This window comes from Salvelinus fontinalis, chromosome 38 (assembly GCF_029448725.1).
Source record: "Salvelinus fontinalis isolate EN_2023a chromosome 38, ASM2944872v1, whole genome shotgun sequence".
Classification (NCBI taxonomy): Eukaryota; Metazoa; Chordata; class Actinopteri; order Salmoniformes; family Salmonidae; genus Salvelinus; species Salvelinus fontinalis.
In genome coordinates, this window is record NC_074702.1 from 24,844,117 (window position 1) to 24,864,964 (window position 20,848).

Consider the following 20,848-nt stretch of genomic DNA (forward strand, 5'->3'; position numbering starts at 1 on the left):
TTCTGTTGACTGATTTCCTTTTATGAACTGTAACTCAGTAAAATCGTTGAAATTGTTACATGTTGCGTTTATATTTTTGTTCAGTGTATTTGAACATCTGTTCTTTATGACAGAATGTAAAAATTATGTCAAATCAACTGTTTTTTACCAAGTTACACTTCTCAAAGCACTGAATTGGTGGAACGACCATGTAATCAAATAATATGTCATTCATCATATTAAAAGTTAGGTGTTAGTAAATGCTTCAAAAAAGCAATCAGATGGATAAAGTTAAAGGGGCAATACATTGCACTATAGGCAATCAATAAAAACATCTAAGACTAGGACCTATAATAGGGTTTGCCTGTAACCTGGCCTGACAAATTAAGCCAAACTGTGCTTTTTCATTACCTACACATCCGTTTTCATTTTTCCCCCAGTGAAACCAATTAAACAATGCTTCCTTAAATTAGCCATTGATTTTTTGCAAGTGACACTTTACAAGAGGCAATAATAACTTTAAGGCAGTGTTACTTTTTCATTACTGACACTCCAGCTTTTAAGAGTAGGAACAAAAGACACCAACAATTGTCCAACATGAAAAAAATACTGTCTTAAATTAGACATTGATTTTTCTTTGGGTGTCACTTTTGGCTAAATGCTTTGCGGTAGAGAGTATCCCCACCAACCTGGAAATTGACGAGTTACTTTTCTCCATTGCACTTCTCTACACCAACCCACTCATGCTTGGTTGAACTGGTCTAAATTTGTCTATGCCTGTCAGTAAATCTATGAACTACAACTTCTTATCCTTACTGAGTAATGTGGTTTTGAAACCTTACAGAATATTTGTGTTTTATGCAACACGAGGTTTTGTGGTAAGATTGGCTGTGGAAATGACAACAAAAATGATATGTTCTATTTCAGTAGTTGCCATAGATAGCTCACCAAGATCCCATACTTCAATTCTCTTTAAATATGTTTACTTGCTAATAAATCTGAAAATATTGTATTCATGGTAAAAAAATATGTATATATTTTCATGGGTGACAATCACGCATATACCAGTTTTTCAGCACTATTTTATTACAGAATTTTGGCTATTGCTAATTCCATCCCAACCTGTATACTTTTTACAGAACTTCATCGTGGTGACTTAATTTTTTTCCTTTTTGAAGAATATAAAACAAAACATATGACTAAACAAAACACATAAACATTGAACGCAGAATTGCAGATTGCAGTTGCCATTATTTTTAGACTATAAAATGACAGTTACAATTAGAAGCAGCAACCAATGTGCATTTACCTGATTATACATGGAAACCCTATTTCAGATATAACATGGATCTTTATAATACTATAAAATAAAAAATATTTCTGATACCTTTTTATTAAAATGCAACCCCCGTATGCAACACGTACATAATTTGTCTACAAACAAAAAGGAAAAAGTTAGATATGATTTGAATTCAGTTAGCATGTTTTTCTCTTTTTTGTATGCATTCCTCACATTACATTTGATTTTAAAAGGGGACGGCAACATCGTGTGATAGGATTTAAAATGAATGTTTGTTTTGTACAATTCCCACATTGTGGCCTTGAAATATCGGATAACTAGTGTTATGGCTGAATTAATACACATCATTAACATAAAAAACATTTGTGTCATATAATGTAGGACAAATCAGAATGAAATGTTTGTTATAAATATGTAATTCATTAAGTTGACCGCTGGTGTGATATACACAACAATGCAAAGACTAAATAAGGTACAGTCTCTGCTTCATTTGTCTTTTAAATACAGGTCATTTGCATTACATATAATAAAGTATGTTTAGGGTGAATTTGATTGCATCTGACCGTTCGTGTCGAATTCCTACAGGTCTACACAGTCAATGCAGTTTTGAAAAGGAACCCAACATTCAGTCATATCATGATGCACTGTGGGTCAGTCAGTACTGGCAAAGGGGCACATTTAAAACTGGTAGCAAGGCAGCATGTAGATGTCAACTAAGATTGTTATAATTACATTACTGTTTCAAGTCTAGAATTATGTCACTTCACCATAAAAGTATCTTAAAAGCATGTCATTACAATACATTGCATTAATCACTTACATGAGTAAGAAAGTACACATGATGGAGATGAAAGGGCAATTGAACAAAAAGAGGAATGAAAGAAATAATTGAGGATGCTTCCTGTAGCTGTCAAAAAGATCAGGAGGATTTTTTTTCCTTCAAGCTCTGAGGATTCACCTGCCTAGACTGCAGGAATATGTCCATATGTGACCTTTGGCTTTTGAGTCCTGTCTCATACGAATACGGCATGCTCGGGGGGGGGGGTCCCTTCTTTAATATCAACATAAACACCTGAAACGACCCAATTACATAGCTAGCCCCCGCAGGTTCACACACTGTCAGTCAGTCCATAAAGTGCTCTCTCCAACCTGCAGCACAGCTTGGACGTAAAAAAGAAATGGAAGAAAAAAGGTGGAGTTTGTGAGAGAGGGTGACTCGGGGTCCTCTGAATGACAAAGTCTTTCCCCCCCGTTCGTAGCGACTGTGAAGTACACCAGTTCGGCGTCTTGGGGATTTACGTTAATAAACGTAGCCTTCGCTGTACGGGTGTGGCGGGTTGCAGTAGGGCCCCGCCTCCTGCACGTAGGCCATGTTCTCGTCAAAGTGTGACAGCGGCACTGTGTCCTCCTCGTTGATCTGTCGCTCCATGTCCGTCTTCAGCACGGGCCGCTGATTGTCAGGGAAGGCCATGGAGAACAGAGCCTCGGGGTCGCACACAAATTTGTACACGTATCTCTCCCCTGCCACCTGGAGATAAGATAAGATTAGATAAGATAAAATGAGATTAACTTTATTGTCCCCAAAGGGACAGTTGTCAGAGCCCATGGTTGACTATGGAGAAGAAGGTATTACAGCTAATCAAACGCAGAACCATCGTCATATGTCTCTTGTCAGGGTGCAGCCTTAGGCCTCTTTTACCTTCTGCATAATGCCTTTTTCGTAGTAATAGCGTAACGATCGGCTGAGTTTGTCGTAGTTCATAGCAGGTCGATTCTTCTGGATTCCCCATCGACGTGCAACCTTTGTTACACACATCCATGAACAGACAGACACACATAAACAAAGGGGAAATGGTTATGGTGAAATGAATAGAACCAGAATGTCATAGAAAGATCACATTGTACAGATTAGTGACTTCAGTCTTGTAACATATTCTTTGTGCATAATAAGAGGTGAGAACATAACCACCCCCTGTTGCACAACTTCCCGGTAAGAATGCAATGACGTTGTCTAAATGTCAAAGCTTACTAATCCATATTTCCTAATAGCAATTAGAGTGGAACCAGACTCCACAGCCCTTGACAGGGATGTGTTCATTAGGAACTTGTCACCCAGTGGAGCAGGCAGCAGATGTTACAGCACCTGTCTACCAGACCACACAACCTCCCACCCTCAATTCTAAAGCCCTACTCCCACTGTCTCTGTATACCACTCCCTCTCTCTCTCTCTCTCTCTAACCCTGTCTCTCTTTCACTCTCTCTCTCTCTCTCTCTCTCTCTCTCTCTCTCTCTCTCTCTCTCTCTCTCTCTCTCTCTCTCTCTCTCTCTCTCTCTCTCTCTCTCTCTCTCTCTCTCTCTCTCTCTCTCTCTCTCTCTCTCTCTCTCTCTCTCTCTCTCTCTCTCTCTCTCTCTCTCTCTCTTTCTAACCCTGTATCTCTCTCTCTCCCTCTCTGCCTGGACCCAACACTAAAAACGTTGCACCCCCTTTCATGTCCTCATGCTCATTCATGTGTTACACCTGCCCGGGCCAAAGGCAGAATTTACGGCCACCCAAAGCCCAAAGTTAGCGCGTTTGGTCACCTGATGGTATGAATGCCCCCCCTGTTCGCTGCAGCTGACTGGTTCCACTGAGTTGGGCCATGTGGACCGATGCCAAGTTACCCCCCCAACACACACATACACACACTCCTCTAACCATTACCCTACCAACACACCGGACACTGACTGTGCCTCTCTGTCTGTAATGTGAGCTCACAAACCCAGACCTGTTCCATTTCAAAGGGCAGAACCGTCAACACCGTTTATATTTTTAGGAACAGGTTCATTGAAATATTTAGTACGCCACTCTCTGGTTGACAGTTTGTTTGATTTGATCAGATTTCATACTTTTAGCACGGGGTGAGGCAATAAAAAAGGAACGTCAGTACGGTACATTGCCTCGTTCAAACGTTTCCTAAAACATTATTCTGACCGTTTGAAGAACAGATTTCACCTCAAACTCACTTCAATGATCAGAATAATCTGGTCACTGTTGCTTGAAGGGACTAAGATACTCCATGTGGAATATGATGAGACAGACATGCTCTCACCTCCTCTGGCTCGATGAGTTTGAACTCCATGCCCCGGCCGGTCCAGGCGATAAAGTGAGAGTTGGACGGGTCGTCCAGGAGAGCCACCAGGAACTGCCAGAGCTGCAGTGAGCCTCGGCGCTGGTAGGTTGGACCTTCACGGTACAGACCTGACTCCTGCTTTATGTCACCTAGAGGGGGGATGGAGGGACAGGGGGATGGAGGGAGGGAAGGGAGGAGGTTGTTATTTCACGTTTCAATTAATATCTTTGATTGAAATTACAAGTGAAAGCAGCAGTTTATGTGTCGCCTCTTGGACATCTCACCTTCAACCTTTTCGGGGACCACGCAGGTGTCGTCGTAGAAATGTCTTGCGACTTTATCGAACATGCAGCCTGAAAGACGAGACAGTGTTGAGAAATCACGTTAGGAAAACGGAAACTTGGACGGGATGAATAACCCAACCAACATACATGTCTCCGAGCGTCATCCCTCACCTTCAGTCCTGCTGCTGTGAGCCAGATAGCCGTCTTGCCTCAGGTAGACAGAATGGCAGCTAGGCACTTCTGCTGGAGACAGGGAAGAATGGGTGTTAGAAGCCCTTAGGACAGTGGAGCATTAGGACAGTATCAGCTATCTGAGAGCAGTCAGTTACTGCTCACTCACTGCACCACTGCCCCTGATTAAAGAACATGTCTTCTAGCATGACACTGGATCTCAGCCAACACTAAAGCGCACAATATGACACTAGTACTGAACAGTGCAGTGTCGTAGTCTAGGCTAAGCTCAAAATAACCTATTAGCAGCATTGGAGTAAATGTAGCATAAAATGTTTGGCATGTTTTCTGCTTGTTTCTTCAGCAGTGAAGCATGATGGCTGTGATGACTTTGTTTCACTGCCGACAACTTCACTGGTACTATTTACAATAGTATAATATTGCACTGTATATGTCTGGCCCTCCTATAACATTACAGCTGCTGGTTACAATCAAAGGGCCGAAACAGTTACAAAGTGAATGGTCAATAAAATGACTAACCCCGTTAATTTAGGGCCATCAACATTTCTCTGAACTTCATCAAAGTAATGGGCTTGTAGAGGAAATTACTGCTAATGAAATTACCAGGCTCCCCTCCCATCCTCTCAACAGGCCTGGTCTAGTAAACAAGCTGCAGAATGACTGCTAATAAATTCCCCTAAATGGTCAATCTGGGATATAAAACATGCTGGAAAAGGGCTCCCTCTGTTCATCCACACCATCGAGATACTTGGAAACCTGTGTAAATGTTTGCAGGGTAGTGTTCATTAGGCACCAAACTGAAGATAACAGACCTGTCCAGTGTGGCTCAGTTGGTAGAGCATGGTGCTTGCAACACCAGGGTTGTGGGTTCTACTCCACGGGGGAGCAGTATGAAAATGTATGTGCTCACTACTGTAAGTCATTCTGGATAAGAGAGTATGCTGAATAACTCAAATGTAAATAGTGAAGACTACCGGGATATAGAAACGTTTGTTTTCTGTTGCAAATGTTTTCTGTAGCGCTCTCTTATGAACATGTCCCTGTTGAAAAGGGCTCATGTTACAGAGAGAAGGCCAACTCAAAGGGAGCTCAGTGCTGTTTATATTGAAATATTTCTCTACATGAGGCAGCAGAGTGGACGCCACATTCCACCCTGACTGGGCACACTATTACACCACTCCACAGTAATCTCTCCTTGGCTCTAGCTTATGAATGAAGCCAGCAGGATTAGAACACCCCACCACCCCTTCTGCGGGGGCGGACTGTGACCAGGCACAGACATTAGAGCACCACAGGAAATGGAGCCCGGCACAGACACCCAAACCAGAACCCCCTGCACTAATAATGGGTTAATCCAATCAACAGGCCCATTCCTCAAATGACAACTATCTGGTCTGATTAAAAAGAGGGTGACTTGATGCTGTGGTGGGTCCAAATGCTCAAGTATTTGGTTATATTATTGAGTGAAATTTGTGTTTTTTGGTCGAATATGTCATATTTCTCTAATGATTCTCTAAAATATAAATATACAGTAGGCTACATTTTTCTATAGCTCTTACCCAGGTTATAGATTCAATGGTCGTAAAGATGAGGAGAGATCTGTCCGTAATAAAGAGATGCTTTTTTGACACCACACTCCACAAAGCAAGTCCTGTAGGCTGTATGTATAGATACGTAGGCTATGTGTGTCGTTTTTAAATGTATGTAGTTCTGTCCTTGAGCGGTTCTTGTCTGTTAATGTTCTGTATTATCTCATGTTTCTTGTTCTGTGTGGACCCCAGGAAGAGTAGCTGCTGCTTTCGCAACAGCTAATGGGAATCCTAATAAAACACCAAAGACCACAATATTAAATACAACATATTTTACTGTATCTCTATTACCACCACCTCCTCCCCAAAAAAGAAGAGGACAACTAACACACCCACTCACCTGAGTCATAGGTGAAATCCCTGGGCTCCTGTTTGATCATCATGGACGGGGGGTACGTGGGGGGAATGGGCGCCCCCACCATGGCAGGGTGCTCAAACAAGGGGTCGGGGTACTCCTGCTTGAAGCCTTGTGGGGGGAACAGGATGTTGGGCTCAGACATCTGTCTGTGGTACATGGGCCTTCCGTCCCGAGACATCGACGGTGGGGAGGGGAACGAGTGGCAGGGCTCCGACAGCTGACGTCGAAATCTGAAAAGGCAAAAAAATTACATTTTCACAAATTCTCATGATAACCGATTGAGACAGATGGACTGACATCAATACACATTTTTATACCTAAAGCTTGACAATTTATACAACCCGTTGTGTATAATTAGAATGATACATCTAGATTCTGGTAAGCTGTACTGAATGTACTAAAATTATCAAGTAAACTTAAAATGTGCATGTTTTGTTAGTGCCAGTTTAAAGATGCTGTAGTGGTAGCCTACAGTACACAGTAGCTGTGTAGTACAGTACCTGTGGTCCATGGAGTAGGTGCTGTCCGGGAGGGGCTGGAGGTGGGGGTACGTCCTGTCTGGTTTGGGGGTGGGGACTGTCGTGGGGGAGCCATTATGAAGGGGGGACACGGGGTTGCTGCAGGGGGGCGTCGCTGGGCTGGAGGGCTTCATGCCTGTTGGGTGTTTGTGCTGCTGGTAGGCACTGAGAGACACACGGGGTGGAGGGATCAGTATGTTGTTGTTTTTACATTATGTCGACGCATGCCGTTTGACAGAAGCCATTGTACCCCCCCTCCGTGCTTCTACACCTGCATTGCTTGCTGTTTGGGGTTTCAGGCTGGGTTTCTATACAGCACTTTGAGATATCAGCTGATGTAAGAAGGGCTATATAAATCAATTTGATTTGATTAGTGTGGCCTAGTATTTGAACGCTATCCTTTTACATATCCAATCGTCTTTTATGTAATAGTTATTGTCAAAATGACAGTTTAAAAACTTTTTGCACCAAATTTTGAATTTGAATTTTGACACATTTTCCTTCTTTAAGAAAATATAGATATTTTAGCGTATGTTTAGGGTTTAAAATACTTTTGTGTTTCCTCTTCTAGAATACATCTTCAAGATGACCCTTGACGTACACAGCACTGTAATATCGCAAGCATATACCACAGTGCCATATATCACAAGTCAAATCAATTCAAGATTTGACGTAACTAGGCAATTATTGTGCCATCGGCATTTTGGTTCATTTGAAAAAGCACCTTAGGTAGACAGTATATTATCCTAGATCTATTCCCCAAGTCAAGTGCATCCCACTTGAAACATTTAGCACAGCACCTGGCCTTTTGTTTCACAGGGAATGGCTGCAATTCCAATGTCTTGAATTCTCAAAATGGAAGTAATACAACTTTGAAAACAGGGTGGGAAGCCAGTAATACTGTAGTTTATCAAGTAATCATAATGAAGCAGTCATTATCCATCTAACAGCGTGGAGATATATTGGACAACTTGTGGAGATGAAAAAAGACTGTACAAAATGTGATTCATTTAAATTTTCATCAAACCACATTTACCTGCAGAATCCTTGTGAGATTTCGCTACAGGTAAAATAAATACTACTTCAATATCCCAAAGGATATTTTACAAACCACCAAAACCTATGATGTTCATTTTTGGGTGTTAGTCTATTTCTTTGTATGTAATCTGGCTCTGTTGGTTCCAGATAGGGGAAAGTGACTGGTGCTGTGGCTTACCTACCTGATGTTGTACAGGCACTTCTCCCCATAGTGGAGTTTGAAGGGCCGCTCCTGGCCACAGGTGGAGCCCAGCTCGGAGCAGGGGCTGTGGGGCTCCTTCTTGATCTTCAGCTGCAGTCCGTGGAATGCCACTATGACATGTATGTGTGAGAGGGAGGGAGGGAGGGAGGGAGGGAGGGCGGGAGGGAGGGAGGGAGGGAGGGAGGGAGGGAGGGAGGGAGGGAGGGAGGGAGGGGAGACATTAGATTGGTGACGTTGAAACATTTTTTCAGTAACTAATTCATTATTTATCAGTACGCTATATGTCCAAATGTACAAGAGTCATATAGTCCCCATGAAAAGTAAACCTATTTTAAAGGCCCTTCCACCACATACAAAATCCTTATTCAACATTTGGGTAATAGGTATACATGTCCAGTACTTCATCTTACTCCACTGCTATCCCTAAGGACAGGGCCGGGAATATCTATGCAGACTATTTCTATTTCTAAGTCCAGAATCCCAGTCTTCATCACTCACTGTAACTCACTTCTCGCAGTTACACAATGGGAGTCTCTTCCTTCCTGAAATATGACAATCTCAAAGCAGGGCTAGACTCCACTAAATCCCTATCACGTTTCAGCTAACTGCCAATACTGTCCAGACAACACTAACAAGGCCCATTGATTTGAACCCACTCTCTGTACCTATGCCCAGTTTCCCACAGTGGCCTGTGCATTTAAGAAGCTGTTAAGTGCCAAATCAGTCCTGATTAACATCCCATCATCTTGAGTCATGATCAACACTAATTCAATTGGCCACGGTGATGAAAACCCAGTCAGTCAGGATCAAGTCAGTCCTGGGTACCTGGAGAGCTAGCGTGTCACCGCTAATAAACACACGTAGGCTACGTACGTGCACAAACATGCACACGCGGTTGCACCAGGCACATGCACAACTACTGAGGAGAGTATAAACTCAAAGTGCTTTACTTATGCAGAGAATAGGGCAAAATCATTTCCTCGTTACCGTTGAAAGGAAGAGGTTTGTCAATCTTCATGTTAAAATCTGCATCAGACACACTGTGACGTCAAAACAAAGTAGATACCGATCATGAAGGGAAGTGAAAATCAATCAAACTAGACAAAAAACTAAAATTGCTTGTCTTTTCTCTGGTTATTTAGGGCTAGAACCATGCTCAACTGTCTACCTGGGGGATTGCCGGGCCAGTGTATGTTTTTTTAGAATGGGCCTTAAAAAACAAGTCCTTTCCAGGGCTGATGACTGAGGAAGTAGTTTAGGGGTTGAGGAGCTGAGAGAAGCGGATGTTTTGAGTTTCTCACTGCTGACTGACAGCTTGGCCTGTGTGACAGTGTCACAGTCTCTCTGTGTGGAGGAGGCGATCTGTCAACACCCCATCTGACGCCTGGGTCCCAGGGGACTGATGCACGGGGCACGTTGGGGCAAAGCACAGGGGATGTTCACAGGTCTCGCTGGCCTTGGTGGGGCGCGACCTTTATGGGTCATCGATCGGTGGTCAAAGTGGTACCTCCTGAGGGGAGACCTTTGACGAGGTCGAACGGCGTCACAGGCGTCGCAGACACAGAGGCTGCAGCCTTATCTGGCTAATTAAAGGCTTACGGCAGAGGGACAATAAGTAACAGAGACGTATTGTTTACTGTTTTGTGATGTACATGTATTTATCAATGGACATACACTGAATAAAAATATAAACGCAGCATGTAAAGTGTTGGCCCCATGTTTCATGAGCTGAAATAAAAAATCCCAGACATCCCAGACAACACAAAAAGCTTATTTCTCTCCACCTGACAGGTGTGGCATATCAAGAAGCTGATTAAACAGCATGATCATTACAAAGATCCACCTTGTGCTGGGGACAATAAAAGGCCACTTTAAGATGTGCAGTTTTGTCACGCAACACAATGCCTCAGATATCTCAAGTTTTGAGGGAGCGTGCAATTGGCATGCTGACTGCAGGAATGTCCACCAGAGCTGTTGCCAGAGAATTTAATGTTCATTTATCTACCATAAGCTGCCTCCAACATCGTTTTAGAGAATTTGACGTCCAACCGGCCTCACAACCGCAGACCACGTGTAACCACGCCAGCCCTGGACCTCCAAATCCGGCTTCTTCACCTGTGGGATCGTCTGAGGGGGGTGGGGTTGGGGGTGCTGAGGAGTAGTTATATCTTTAATAAAACCCTTTTGTGCGGAAAAACTCATTCTTATTGGCTGGGCCTGGCTCCCCAGTGGGTGGGCCTAGTATGCCCTCCAAGGCCGACCCATGGCTGCATCCTGCCCAGTCATGTGAAATCCATAGATTGGGCCCTAATTTATTTATTTCAGGTGACTGATTTCCTTAAATGAACTGTAACTCAGTAAAATCTTTTAAATTGTTGCATGTTGCATTTATACTTTTGTTCACTATAATTATGGTTTATGAAATTATGTTTTTGTTATACAACACAGTAGGTTAATATGCAAATGAACTGAATGAACTACAATGTTAAGAACAGCTCATGCTCTCTAAGAGAGGCACCTAAAATAGAGATGGAAATGTCACAATAGATTTATCAGTGGGGTGCCAAGGTACACCAATCAATATGGAAGACATCACCTGTAACGAGAACAGATAAACCTTTTTGAATGTCAGGTCCATCAATGTTAAATTGCTGTGATTATCTACAGATTGATTTATCTAAATGACTGTGTTTTTTAAGAACAAGCATTTCTGACAGTTAATTACATAATTTTGAATGCTTCCATTTGAATTTCTCAAATATTCTGTCAACTTCTTTGGCTGCTTTTCTGTACAAAATGAACATGTGTTATGCTTGCCCACATTAATTGCATTTTAATATTTTGATAACAAATTACTATTGTTTGTTTGGCCCTATTCCTTATTTAGAAACCAAACCATACATTTGATTCAAAACAACACTTTGATCATTGATTTTTATAAATACAGATTTGAGTGTATTTGCATTTTGTCTGACTTTACGCTTTGCAGTGCACACAATCTCTTTCCTTGATTATTTTGGTTCCCTTATTTAAATCATATCTGAAATACTCCCCAACCAGCTATGCCGTTCACAGTGAATTTTCTCAATACAGCCACTATATTAGCTGCAAGCTAAGAAATGTCATTTTGGTGCCAATCATTCCTAATTACCACAAAACCCCCTTGAGGGCAACAGTTGTGTGCATTGGGTTACAAACTGTGTATTTTGGCATTTACAGTGAAGTCTACTTTTGGCAGATATTTCTCCAGTCCATTCATAAAATATCAGTCTTTTGGCAACAGGGGGAAAAAACGTCAATTTTCACACAGTGTAAGTGCTTGCCATTACTGTTAATGTTAGTAGCCCCTATCCGCTGATTACATGTGGTCTCATTTTACACCATCTACAGTACTTCTTCATACCCTGCTAAGTTATGCTAATGAGAGCTTGGAAACCACTAAATTTTAAGGTATTAGACAAAGAACATGTCTCCTCCATGTGCAAAGCCTTAAGATTCAATGTCTGGAAGTTTCCCCTTCAAATGTGATGTTAAGTATGGTTGATGGACATGGAAAAATTGTCCACAAGTGAGGTGATAAAGTGAGGACATGAATGCTTCTCTATGTCAAAAATATCAGCAGTGATCTCAAAGTCTATTTCCATGTTTCCACCTGTTCTCTATGTCTATTTCCTCACACTGTAAGAATGAATTGACTGTACATGTCATACACCTCGTTTTACCTCTATTGACCTCTAAACAATCCCACCATCCTCTCTCTCTCTCTCTCCTTGGTGAAACCCATATTGGAGTCCTGCAGGCTGGGACGCCTGCTCGAGAGCCCAACCACAGTGCCCTCGCCCTCCCACCCACCATCTGTTTGTGCCTCTCCAGTCTGCTCCGGCATGCCAACAGGACATTTCCTATGGTCAGCAGTCTCCTACTACAATGGACACGATGGGCCCTGGATGGCTTTGAAGGACATGGGGACCTCAAGACCTTATGGATGTTACTGTGCAACCATTTTGGATCCTATAGTGGATATGTACCATACTGTAAGTCTACGGAGCTCAGAAAAACTGGTAGGAGGTTCCTCAAAGCCAAACAGTTTCTTGAGACAAATGTAGAAATAAAAGTATTGAAATTAATAAAATATTCTGAGGTGAATATCAAACATGTGAGTGATAAATGGGGGGTAACGGTCATTACAGACACAGTTTCCTGCTTTCTCACTGTTGCACAGGCCTTTTGGCTCATCTAAAAGACATGTGCTAGCACTGGATCCCACTGAGCTCCACTCACTCCATTTCTGTCTCCACGTTGGCTGACTTCCTTCATAACCACACTGCGTCAAAAACAGCCTTGTCTCCACTCACTTTAAATGCTCATTGTACTGTGCCACCAAGTGCTTTATAATGTATAGCGCATTTATGTCAAGATATATTGGATTTCTTCCACAACAAATACTGACAGTAACAGAGGATAAAATACTGTTGGAAAATATTGAGTTTTAGATTATTAATATATATATATATATAAAAACACTATCTGATAATTATCACTCATTGCAAATGACTCAAAATATTTGGATGTTTTCCTACATAAATAAACCCCAGTGCTATAATATCATATCTCCCTCTTCCACCCCCTCTCTTCTGCACCTGTCTGCCAACCTGCAAGACTAGCTCTCCGGAGACCACATGTGAGAGTGAAGGTGGGGGTACTGAGAGACATGGAAAAACACACACACACTCACACACAAACACATAGACTCACACATACATACACAAATACAATAACATTGTGGCATCATATACTCACAGTTTTCAGTCTGGTAGTCTGGGACAAACTGCTCGTCATTGTCGGGAACTTGAGCTAGAGAAAGAAGCAGAAAGGAAAGGAAAAAGTGATTTTCATGCCGATGGACAACACCAGACTCATAATATCCAGTCTAACCGTCTCAATCCTTTCTTTTGGCAAAAAGCCTCTAAAGACATAAAAAATCTCTTTATGGACATGTATCTATTCATGAACAAAGCAATGTAAATGCAGAATCCTCCCAATGTTTATCCAAGTTATAATGCACCAACGGACAAATAGAATGCAAATGGAGCAGCTAAAAGCTAAAATAACGGTCTCTAGGGAGAACGAATATATTGTTCATCCCCTCTTTCTCTTGATTGCATATGTCCTGAGGTTGTCTAGTCCGTTTTTTGATTATGCTGTAGCTTCAGGAGTTTGCTATCTCCACGCCGATAGCAATAACCCCCATTGTTAACAGTAGCTAATTGGGTTCTTCCCCACTGCTGAATCCACCTGTACCTGCCGAGTTAGCTCTGCTCCAATCCAGAGTGTTTCACCTATCATTCACACTCCTGTGCTTTCGGCTAATGCTAAGACAATGAAGGCTCTGCACAGGGTCCAATTAGGCATGTATATATTTATATCACACATATTTGCACTTTTTAGGTCCCTGAAGTTTGACGAGTTTGGAGAATTGTGGCAAACGGCAATATGAGAGATTTAAATGTGTCATTAGCACGTCTATTTTTACGCACAAAGAGGTGGATTCTCATTATCACTGAATCAGTATCATGTCGAGGCAGGTCTGTATCACACGATCAAGTTTTGTATTTTCACCTTTCAAAATGAAAGAAAAGGAACGATCCAACAAAATAGAAAAAGAAAAACCTATTTTCTCACAATATACGTGGTGAAAAAACAAGTGAAAAACTATTAGGTCAAGTCTTGTGTGAACTAATGTTCACTGTAAAACAAGTGTCAATACAGTAGACTGTTCTGATACACACATGGAAAGATGAATTATATTGTATGGTGCAATACTGTATAGTGATAAAGATCAACATAACAGCAACTGAAGTATAATTGTAAAACCCTGTGCACCTGCTGACTTCAATTCTTTGTGCCAGCCAAGCCCCCTCTTGCAGTGGGATTGTGGTGTGCACTGTGATTTCTGCATCAATATGGCCATTGTAAGAACTACAAAGCACCTTTTCGTGCAAAATAATGTCATACCTTGCCACTACAAATAATTACAGACCAGAACATTCTGTCAATTCAAAATACTGGCTCCACCACAAAACCATGACTGGAAAACATTCATCCAGTGCAAGCCTGACCACTCAAAGAAAAGGAAACAATGTCTCCACCACAACCGTGTACAACTTCTTTCTACCTCAAGTTCCCTAGCACTGTGTAACACACGCGCACTGCAGGCATCACAAAGACGCAAGGTTCAAAGCGAGAGGGGAAGAAGGATGGAGACGGACAGGCGGAAACGAAAGGAGAGGGGAGAAAGTGATGTTGCAGCCGGATGTATGAGTCACTGGACCCAGTCTGTGAATGGGCCAGCTGATCCCTGCAACAATTCCCGGGGAGAACACCAAAATTAGAACTCTGCCGCCATTCACAAAAAGAGAGAGAGAGAGAAAGAAAGAGAGAGGGAGAGAGAGAGAGAGAAAATAAGAGAGAAAAGAAAAACAGCCAAGCCCCATACACAGGCTCTGAGTAGTAGTGGCACATCCTTTGTCTTTTCCTCAGCCTGTTCTTTTCATCCCAGCCCAACACCATTAGGCTCCTGTACCTACAAGTGCTGTGTGTCTGATGGTGTTGGGTTTCAAACAAATCTAGCTAGCGCGCCAACAACAGGGCTGAGATGAAAAGAACGGGTTGAGGAAAAGATTTACTGTCTCCTTTTAAAACTTTGAATTCAATAGACCAGACTGCATCGGCTATCATTTTCACATTTGTGTCAACATTTTATTTTAAAAAATTACAGTACTCTAAAATTGTGGCAACCTCACCAAATAGATCTCAAAGTGAAATTGATACTTGAAGAACTCCCAAAAAGAGAGAGAAAAAAAGCCTTGGCCAAAATGGCCAGGTTAAGAACCTTAAGAACCCTTCAACCTCTCGGTTTGTGATGTCGGAAATTCAGTCTGTCTCCCACAATTCCTCCTCTTATTTCCAATTACCAGAATGAATAAATCTTTGAAATAGGTAGGTAGGTATTCCTTTTTATCTTAATGGACAGGAAGTCATTTATTAAATCTACTTCAATCTTGAAACGTACATCACAATGATCCACGACATGCAGAACTGTACTCCTTACAGTAATATCTATATCAGGAACCAAGGCCTTTTTCCCCCACTTAAATACTAAAATATTAAAACGACATCTTATTCTTTTACAAGCCCTGCGGTATATACTTCATAATCTAACTGGCAGAGAGTAGCTGGTAAAGTATTCCAATATCTATTTCAAAGCATACTTTTCATTTTTAAAACCCCTAAATTACACTGCAAGCATTTTTAAATGTATTAAAGAATAGACGAATCTCATCAATGATTAAGTTGCCTATCCACCTGTGCAAAGCAGGGAGAAATATTTTTCTACCTCTTTGGAAAATGTAATAAGATAACCTCAAAAAACTTACCAGAAAAACATCACAGTTGATAGAGTATAATAAAAATGTATATTATTGGTTAAGGATCTACACTTTAGACCTTAACATTACGACTAGAATCATCTGCCAGTAGAGACTAAGGCCTACTGGATAAAGAAACAGGTTGTCTTGTTCAATACTAATATAGTGCAACAGTAGAGCTGAAGAAAATATCTAAACAATTTACCATAAGTACACATTTTTCTAGATGAATTTCAAATATGTGGTCTGAATATAAATCATCAAAAGTTCAATCTGTCATCAAATGTCGATTCCCCTCAAAGCTTGAGAGACCAACAAAGAACAAAAGCCCTGACACTGACATAGATTGAACAACAAAAGAATGATGGCATTATTGATACCAAATGTAGCCTAAATCAAATCCAAACGATATTTGTTTTAAATAGTTAGCTGACACAAGATGTTGACATGTTTTTGTCTTCCATAATGCAGTCCACATAAATCAATGATGTGTAGTGCATATAAGGAGAAAAGTAAATATGCAGTGCATTGGGGCGGCAGGTACCCTACTGGTTAGAGCATTGGGCCGGTATCCGAAAGGTTGCTGGATCGAATTCCTGAGATGACAAGATAAAAATCTGTCGTTCTGCCCCTGAACAAGGCAGTTAACCCACTGTTCCCTGGTAGGCTGTCATTGTAAATAAGAATTTGTTCTTAACTGACCTGACTAGTTAAATAAAGGATACATTTATTACATTTTTTTGGAGAAAGATGTCCCACATATAGAGATAAACTTAGTTATATTATGTGTAGAAAGGGAACTCATGGTGCATTTACAAGACGAGTAAAGATGATGGGACCAAATTATACAGCACATAATGTTGTGAGCTTGTTTTGGTCCCTAAGCAAGCGGCAAGTACAAACTTCAAGATTTGTCATGCATGCATACAATCATATTGACATGGGAAATTAAAATGATTAAAAAGTAATGTAGATGACTTTTATAGAAGCTACAAAGAACTCACACGTTGAATCCACATCCTACTTCATATTTACACCCCTATTTACTCAGAGTCAGAAACTTTGTGATTTCATTTTTTAAAACCTAATGCCAATAACATAGATTGGACATACTGCATATTATAATTTATAGGTCACTCTAAATGTAATCAAAGCAATAATAACATCCAGAAATGTAGTAACAAAAGTTTTAAAGAATAAAATGCCATGTTTTTCTGTTAATGCATATTGCAGCTTATTAGCAATCAATTGTAAAGAAGAAACATTGCAAACTAATGCAAATGTCCCATGCAAAGAAAAGCATTTTCAATATGTAAATGATATTCAAGAGAAGAAGATGAAATGTAGATACAAACAGCATACTAATACATTTACAAACTTAGACATGCACAAACACATGAAACATGCATCTTACGAAAATGGTACAGGCACAATATGATCAATATTCTTTACTAACCAAAACTTCTGTGCTGCAAACAGGGCGGAAAGAAGACACCCGCGCTTAAATCCTGAAGCATCACGTCTGAGTTATACCACACAGAGCAAGTCTTGCCATTAGAAAAAATTATTAAATAAACAAAAACAAAAAATAAACTCTCAACAAAAAACAAGTAAATCCGTTATTTTTCTTCCAAAAGAAAAATAAAGAAACAGAGAAGACAGCTGATACTACAGCTATGGAGTATGATCTTTAGAGAGATGCGCTGAGAGGAAAAGAAAGAGAATGAGTGAGGGAGTGAGAGAGAGAGAGAGAGCGATAGAGAGTGAGTGAGGGAGAGGAGATGGAAGAGGACCGGTGGAGGTGGTGCGGTGGTGGCGGCTTGCGTGCGTTAGCTCTTGCCAAAAGCAGAAGAGACAGTGAGCAGCGGAGAGCTTTCTCCTGGTAATTTGTGATGACACTCTGGGTAGAGCCTCCTCAGTCTCCCTCAAGACCACGCTCATCACAGTCTCTAATGTATGCATGACACACAAGGTGCCTCTTCCACACAAGCTTTAATTGGACTGCACGTTAGTAGGAATGGAACTTGGGGCCAATTTTTTCTACATCTCTACCTTTCCCTTTCTCCAATTCTCTTACTCTGTCTTTTAAACCAAGTGAGCTTGTTGAGCTTTGACACTCCAGTAAATGTGTAAACACTTACCTTCCGCCAGCCAGGTCTCTTGCAGCTGACTGAGGTCCTGGAAGAGTTCTAGGAGAATAAAACAATGGAGGACAATCATTGAGGGGAAGAAAAAACATGACAAAAAAGCTTCAGAAACAATTCCCCCCACTATGACAGGCTAATAGGCTTAGAGTGCCATTGGAGGCTTGGCCAGATGATTCAGAGGCACGTGTGTAACTAATAACAACTCAATTTGGGTCTGTAGCCACTGACAGATGCTACTTGCAATCTTCACAGGTGAATGTGTTGTAATTGATATTTTGCTTACGAGTGCAGGTGGCCACAAACCAATTGAATTTTGCCAAATGTTAAGAAGCCGTGAAATTAACTTTTCCCTCCCCTCTGCTCTACCTACCTTCAGTGTCCAGGGCCAGGTCAGAGTTAATTAATTTTCTTTTTCTGTCATTTGCTGGTCTCTCGCTGCAAGACGTCTTCCCTTGTGGCCTCTAAACGGGAGGAAACAAATCAATGTTTCCCACTGGAGTGATTCTGTTGTGTACTAGCACAGATGACAGCTGAGAGAGCAATAGATGGCCATCAATCACACATCTCACACACTTTTAAACTTGCCCCTGTCCCTTTTCTTTACCTATAACTACAGAGGGAATGCAACACTTTAGTACTAGTAATAACGTTATTACAATATTTCTTCGAATATATAACATCATGTATTACACAGTAATAGTTCAAATATTATGCTATCCGTACATACATCTGCACATGGAGGAAGTGACTGAGCGACCAACTGAGTGACCAGCTTGCAGGTTTTACATCAACTTAATAACACAGTAATGAATAACAATTTCCTGATATCTAAGTGCTGTTTATTTGTTATTTGGTCTCGGGTTATACGTAAAAAAAACGTGTCTCTCACTCACATTGGATTTAATATAAGGCACTTGTTGGTCTTGAATTCCATCCATTCTCCAACGCTAATGCTCTACTTTAATTGATAAGCAATTAGCCAGAATTGTCCGCGGAGTGTGCCGTCCGACCACCCTATATCAAGATGGATTGGGGGAAGAATAAAATGAATGGACCGTCTAAACTTGCCGAGGTAGTCGACCTAAACAGTTTAATTCATAAAGGTACAAACACCTCTGCAGTGAACTTGCACTACGATTATCCCACTACAAACGTAAATAATTGATATATTAGCTGCATAGCACACAATGAGTTGTGTTCACTCACCTTTGTAAAGAGGTAGGCTATGCATACGGTTGTTTACAAACGGTCCACTTCTAGCTATAGGCTGTGCGCAAGGATGGCGATAAATATAGAGAACAACCACCTAACGTGACCAAAAGCTGTACTAAATAATACTCTAAAGCATATCGTAAACACAAAATAGAAAATAAAAGAATAGGGACACTCACCTAATTAATATGCGCCGCATTCATTCACGGGTTTCTGTCTGTATTTAGTAAGAAACAAAAGTCAGCGATGTGAAGCCCGCTGCTGAATCTGACGGCTGAAGCTCGCGCTCACTCAGCTCTAGTGTTACTTTCGCGCGGCTTGGCTTCGCCTCCTGGGGCCTCCCATGAAAAAAAAAAAGGCGCTCCGTTTCCTATTGGTTGTCAGTCTTTCACTGGATCCGATTTCCACCCTTCAATCAGGCACATTTTTATTCATGTGTGTTTAACTTCTAAAGAGAACAACTTGTGATGAACAGTGTCACAACTGTGTGTGTATCTGTCTGTGTGTGTGTGTGTGTGTGTGTGTGTGTGTGTGTGTGTGTGTGTGTGTGTGTGTGTGTGTGTGTGTGTGTGTGTGTGTGAGTGTGTGTTTGTGCTTGCTTGCGCATGTCTGTTTTAAACTTTTGTCACTTTGCACAATTTTCTCAAAAATTGGGCTTTTAAAAAGCCACTTATTATACTTTTACTTTATGCTACATTTAAAAAAGGAAATAAAGTGTGGCAAAAAAAGTATTTAGTTAGCCACCAATTGTGCAAGTTCTCCCACTTAAAAAGATGAGAGAGGCCTGTAATTTTCATCATAGGTACACTTCAACTATGACAGACAAAATGAGAAAAAACAATCCAGAAAATCACATTGTAGGATTTTTAATGAATTTATTTGCAAATTATGGTGGAAAATAAGTATTTGGTCACCTACAAACAAGCAAGATTTCTGGCTCTCACAGACCTGTAACTTCTTCTTTAAGAGGCTCCCCTGTCCTCCACTCGTTACTTGTATTAATGGCACCTGTTTGAACTTGTTATCAGTATAAAAGACACCTGTCCACAACCTCAAACAGTCACACTCCAAACTCCACTATGGCCAAGACCAAAGAGCTGTCAAAGGACACCAGAAACAAAATTGTAGACCTGCACCAGGCTGGGAAGACTGAATCTGCAATAGGTAAGCAGCTTGGTTTGAAGAAATCAACTGTGGGAGCAATTATTAGGAAATGGAAGACATACAAGACCACTGATAATCTCCCTCGATCTGGGGCTCCACGCGAGATCTCACCCCGTGGGATCAAAATGATCACAAGAACGGTGAGCAAAAATTCCAGAACCACACGGGGGGACCTAGTGAATGACCTGCAGAGAGCTGGGACCAAAGTAACAAAGCCTACCATCAGTAACACACTACGCCTCCAGGGACTCAAATCCTGCAGTGCCAGACGTGTCCCCCTGCTTAAGCCAGTACATGTCCAGACCCGTCTGAAGTTTGCTAGAGAGCA

At 41.3% G+C, this 20,848-nt stretch overlaps 1 protein-coding gene across 6 annotated transcripts; it reads right to left on the reverse strand.

Annotated features, from left to right (window-relative positions):
- Window positions 1-1,043: 1,043 nt before the first annotated feature.
- LOC129838174 (ETS translocation variant 1-like) lies at window positions 1,044-19,673 on the reverse strand. Of its 6 annotated transcripts, XM_055904949.1 has the most exons (15): window positions 19,536-19,672; window positions 19,351-19,411; window positions 19,038-19,158; window positions 18,515-18,605; window positions 18,139-18,186; window positions 17,454-17,519; window positions 13,371-13,424; window positions 8,551-8,680; window positions 7,313-7,495; window positions 6,795-7,042; window positions 4,845-4,916; window positions 4,674-4,742; window positions 4,369-4,538; window positions 2,979-3,080; window positions 1,044-2,807 (listed from the first exon to the last, which is right to left on the reverse strand). In XM_055904949.1, the coding sequence occupies exons 3-15, from the start codon at window positions 19,080-19,082 to the stop codon at window positions 2,580-2,582; spliced, it is 1,506 nt and encodes a 501-aa protein (XP_055760924.1). In that variant the 5' UTR covers window positions 19,083-19,158; window positions 19,351-19,411; window positions 19,536-19,672; the 3' UTR covers window positions 1,044-2,579. The 6 variants fall into 6 exon arrangements, with proteins under 6 accessions (XP_055760924.1, XP_055760925.1, XP_055760923.1 ...); XM_055904950.1 differs by lacking the exon at window positions 19,351-19,411 and having other exon boundaries at window positions 4,845-4,913; XM_055904948.1 differs by lacking the exon at window positions 19,351-19,411.
- Between the last annotated feature and the right edge of the window lie 1,175 nt (window positions 19,674-20,848).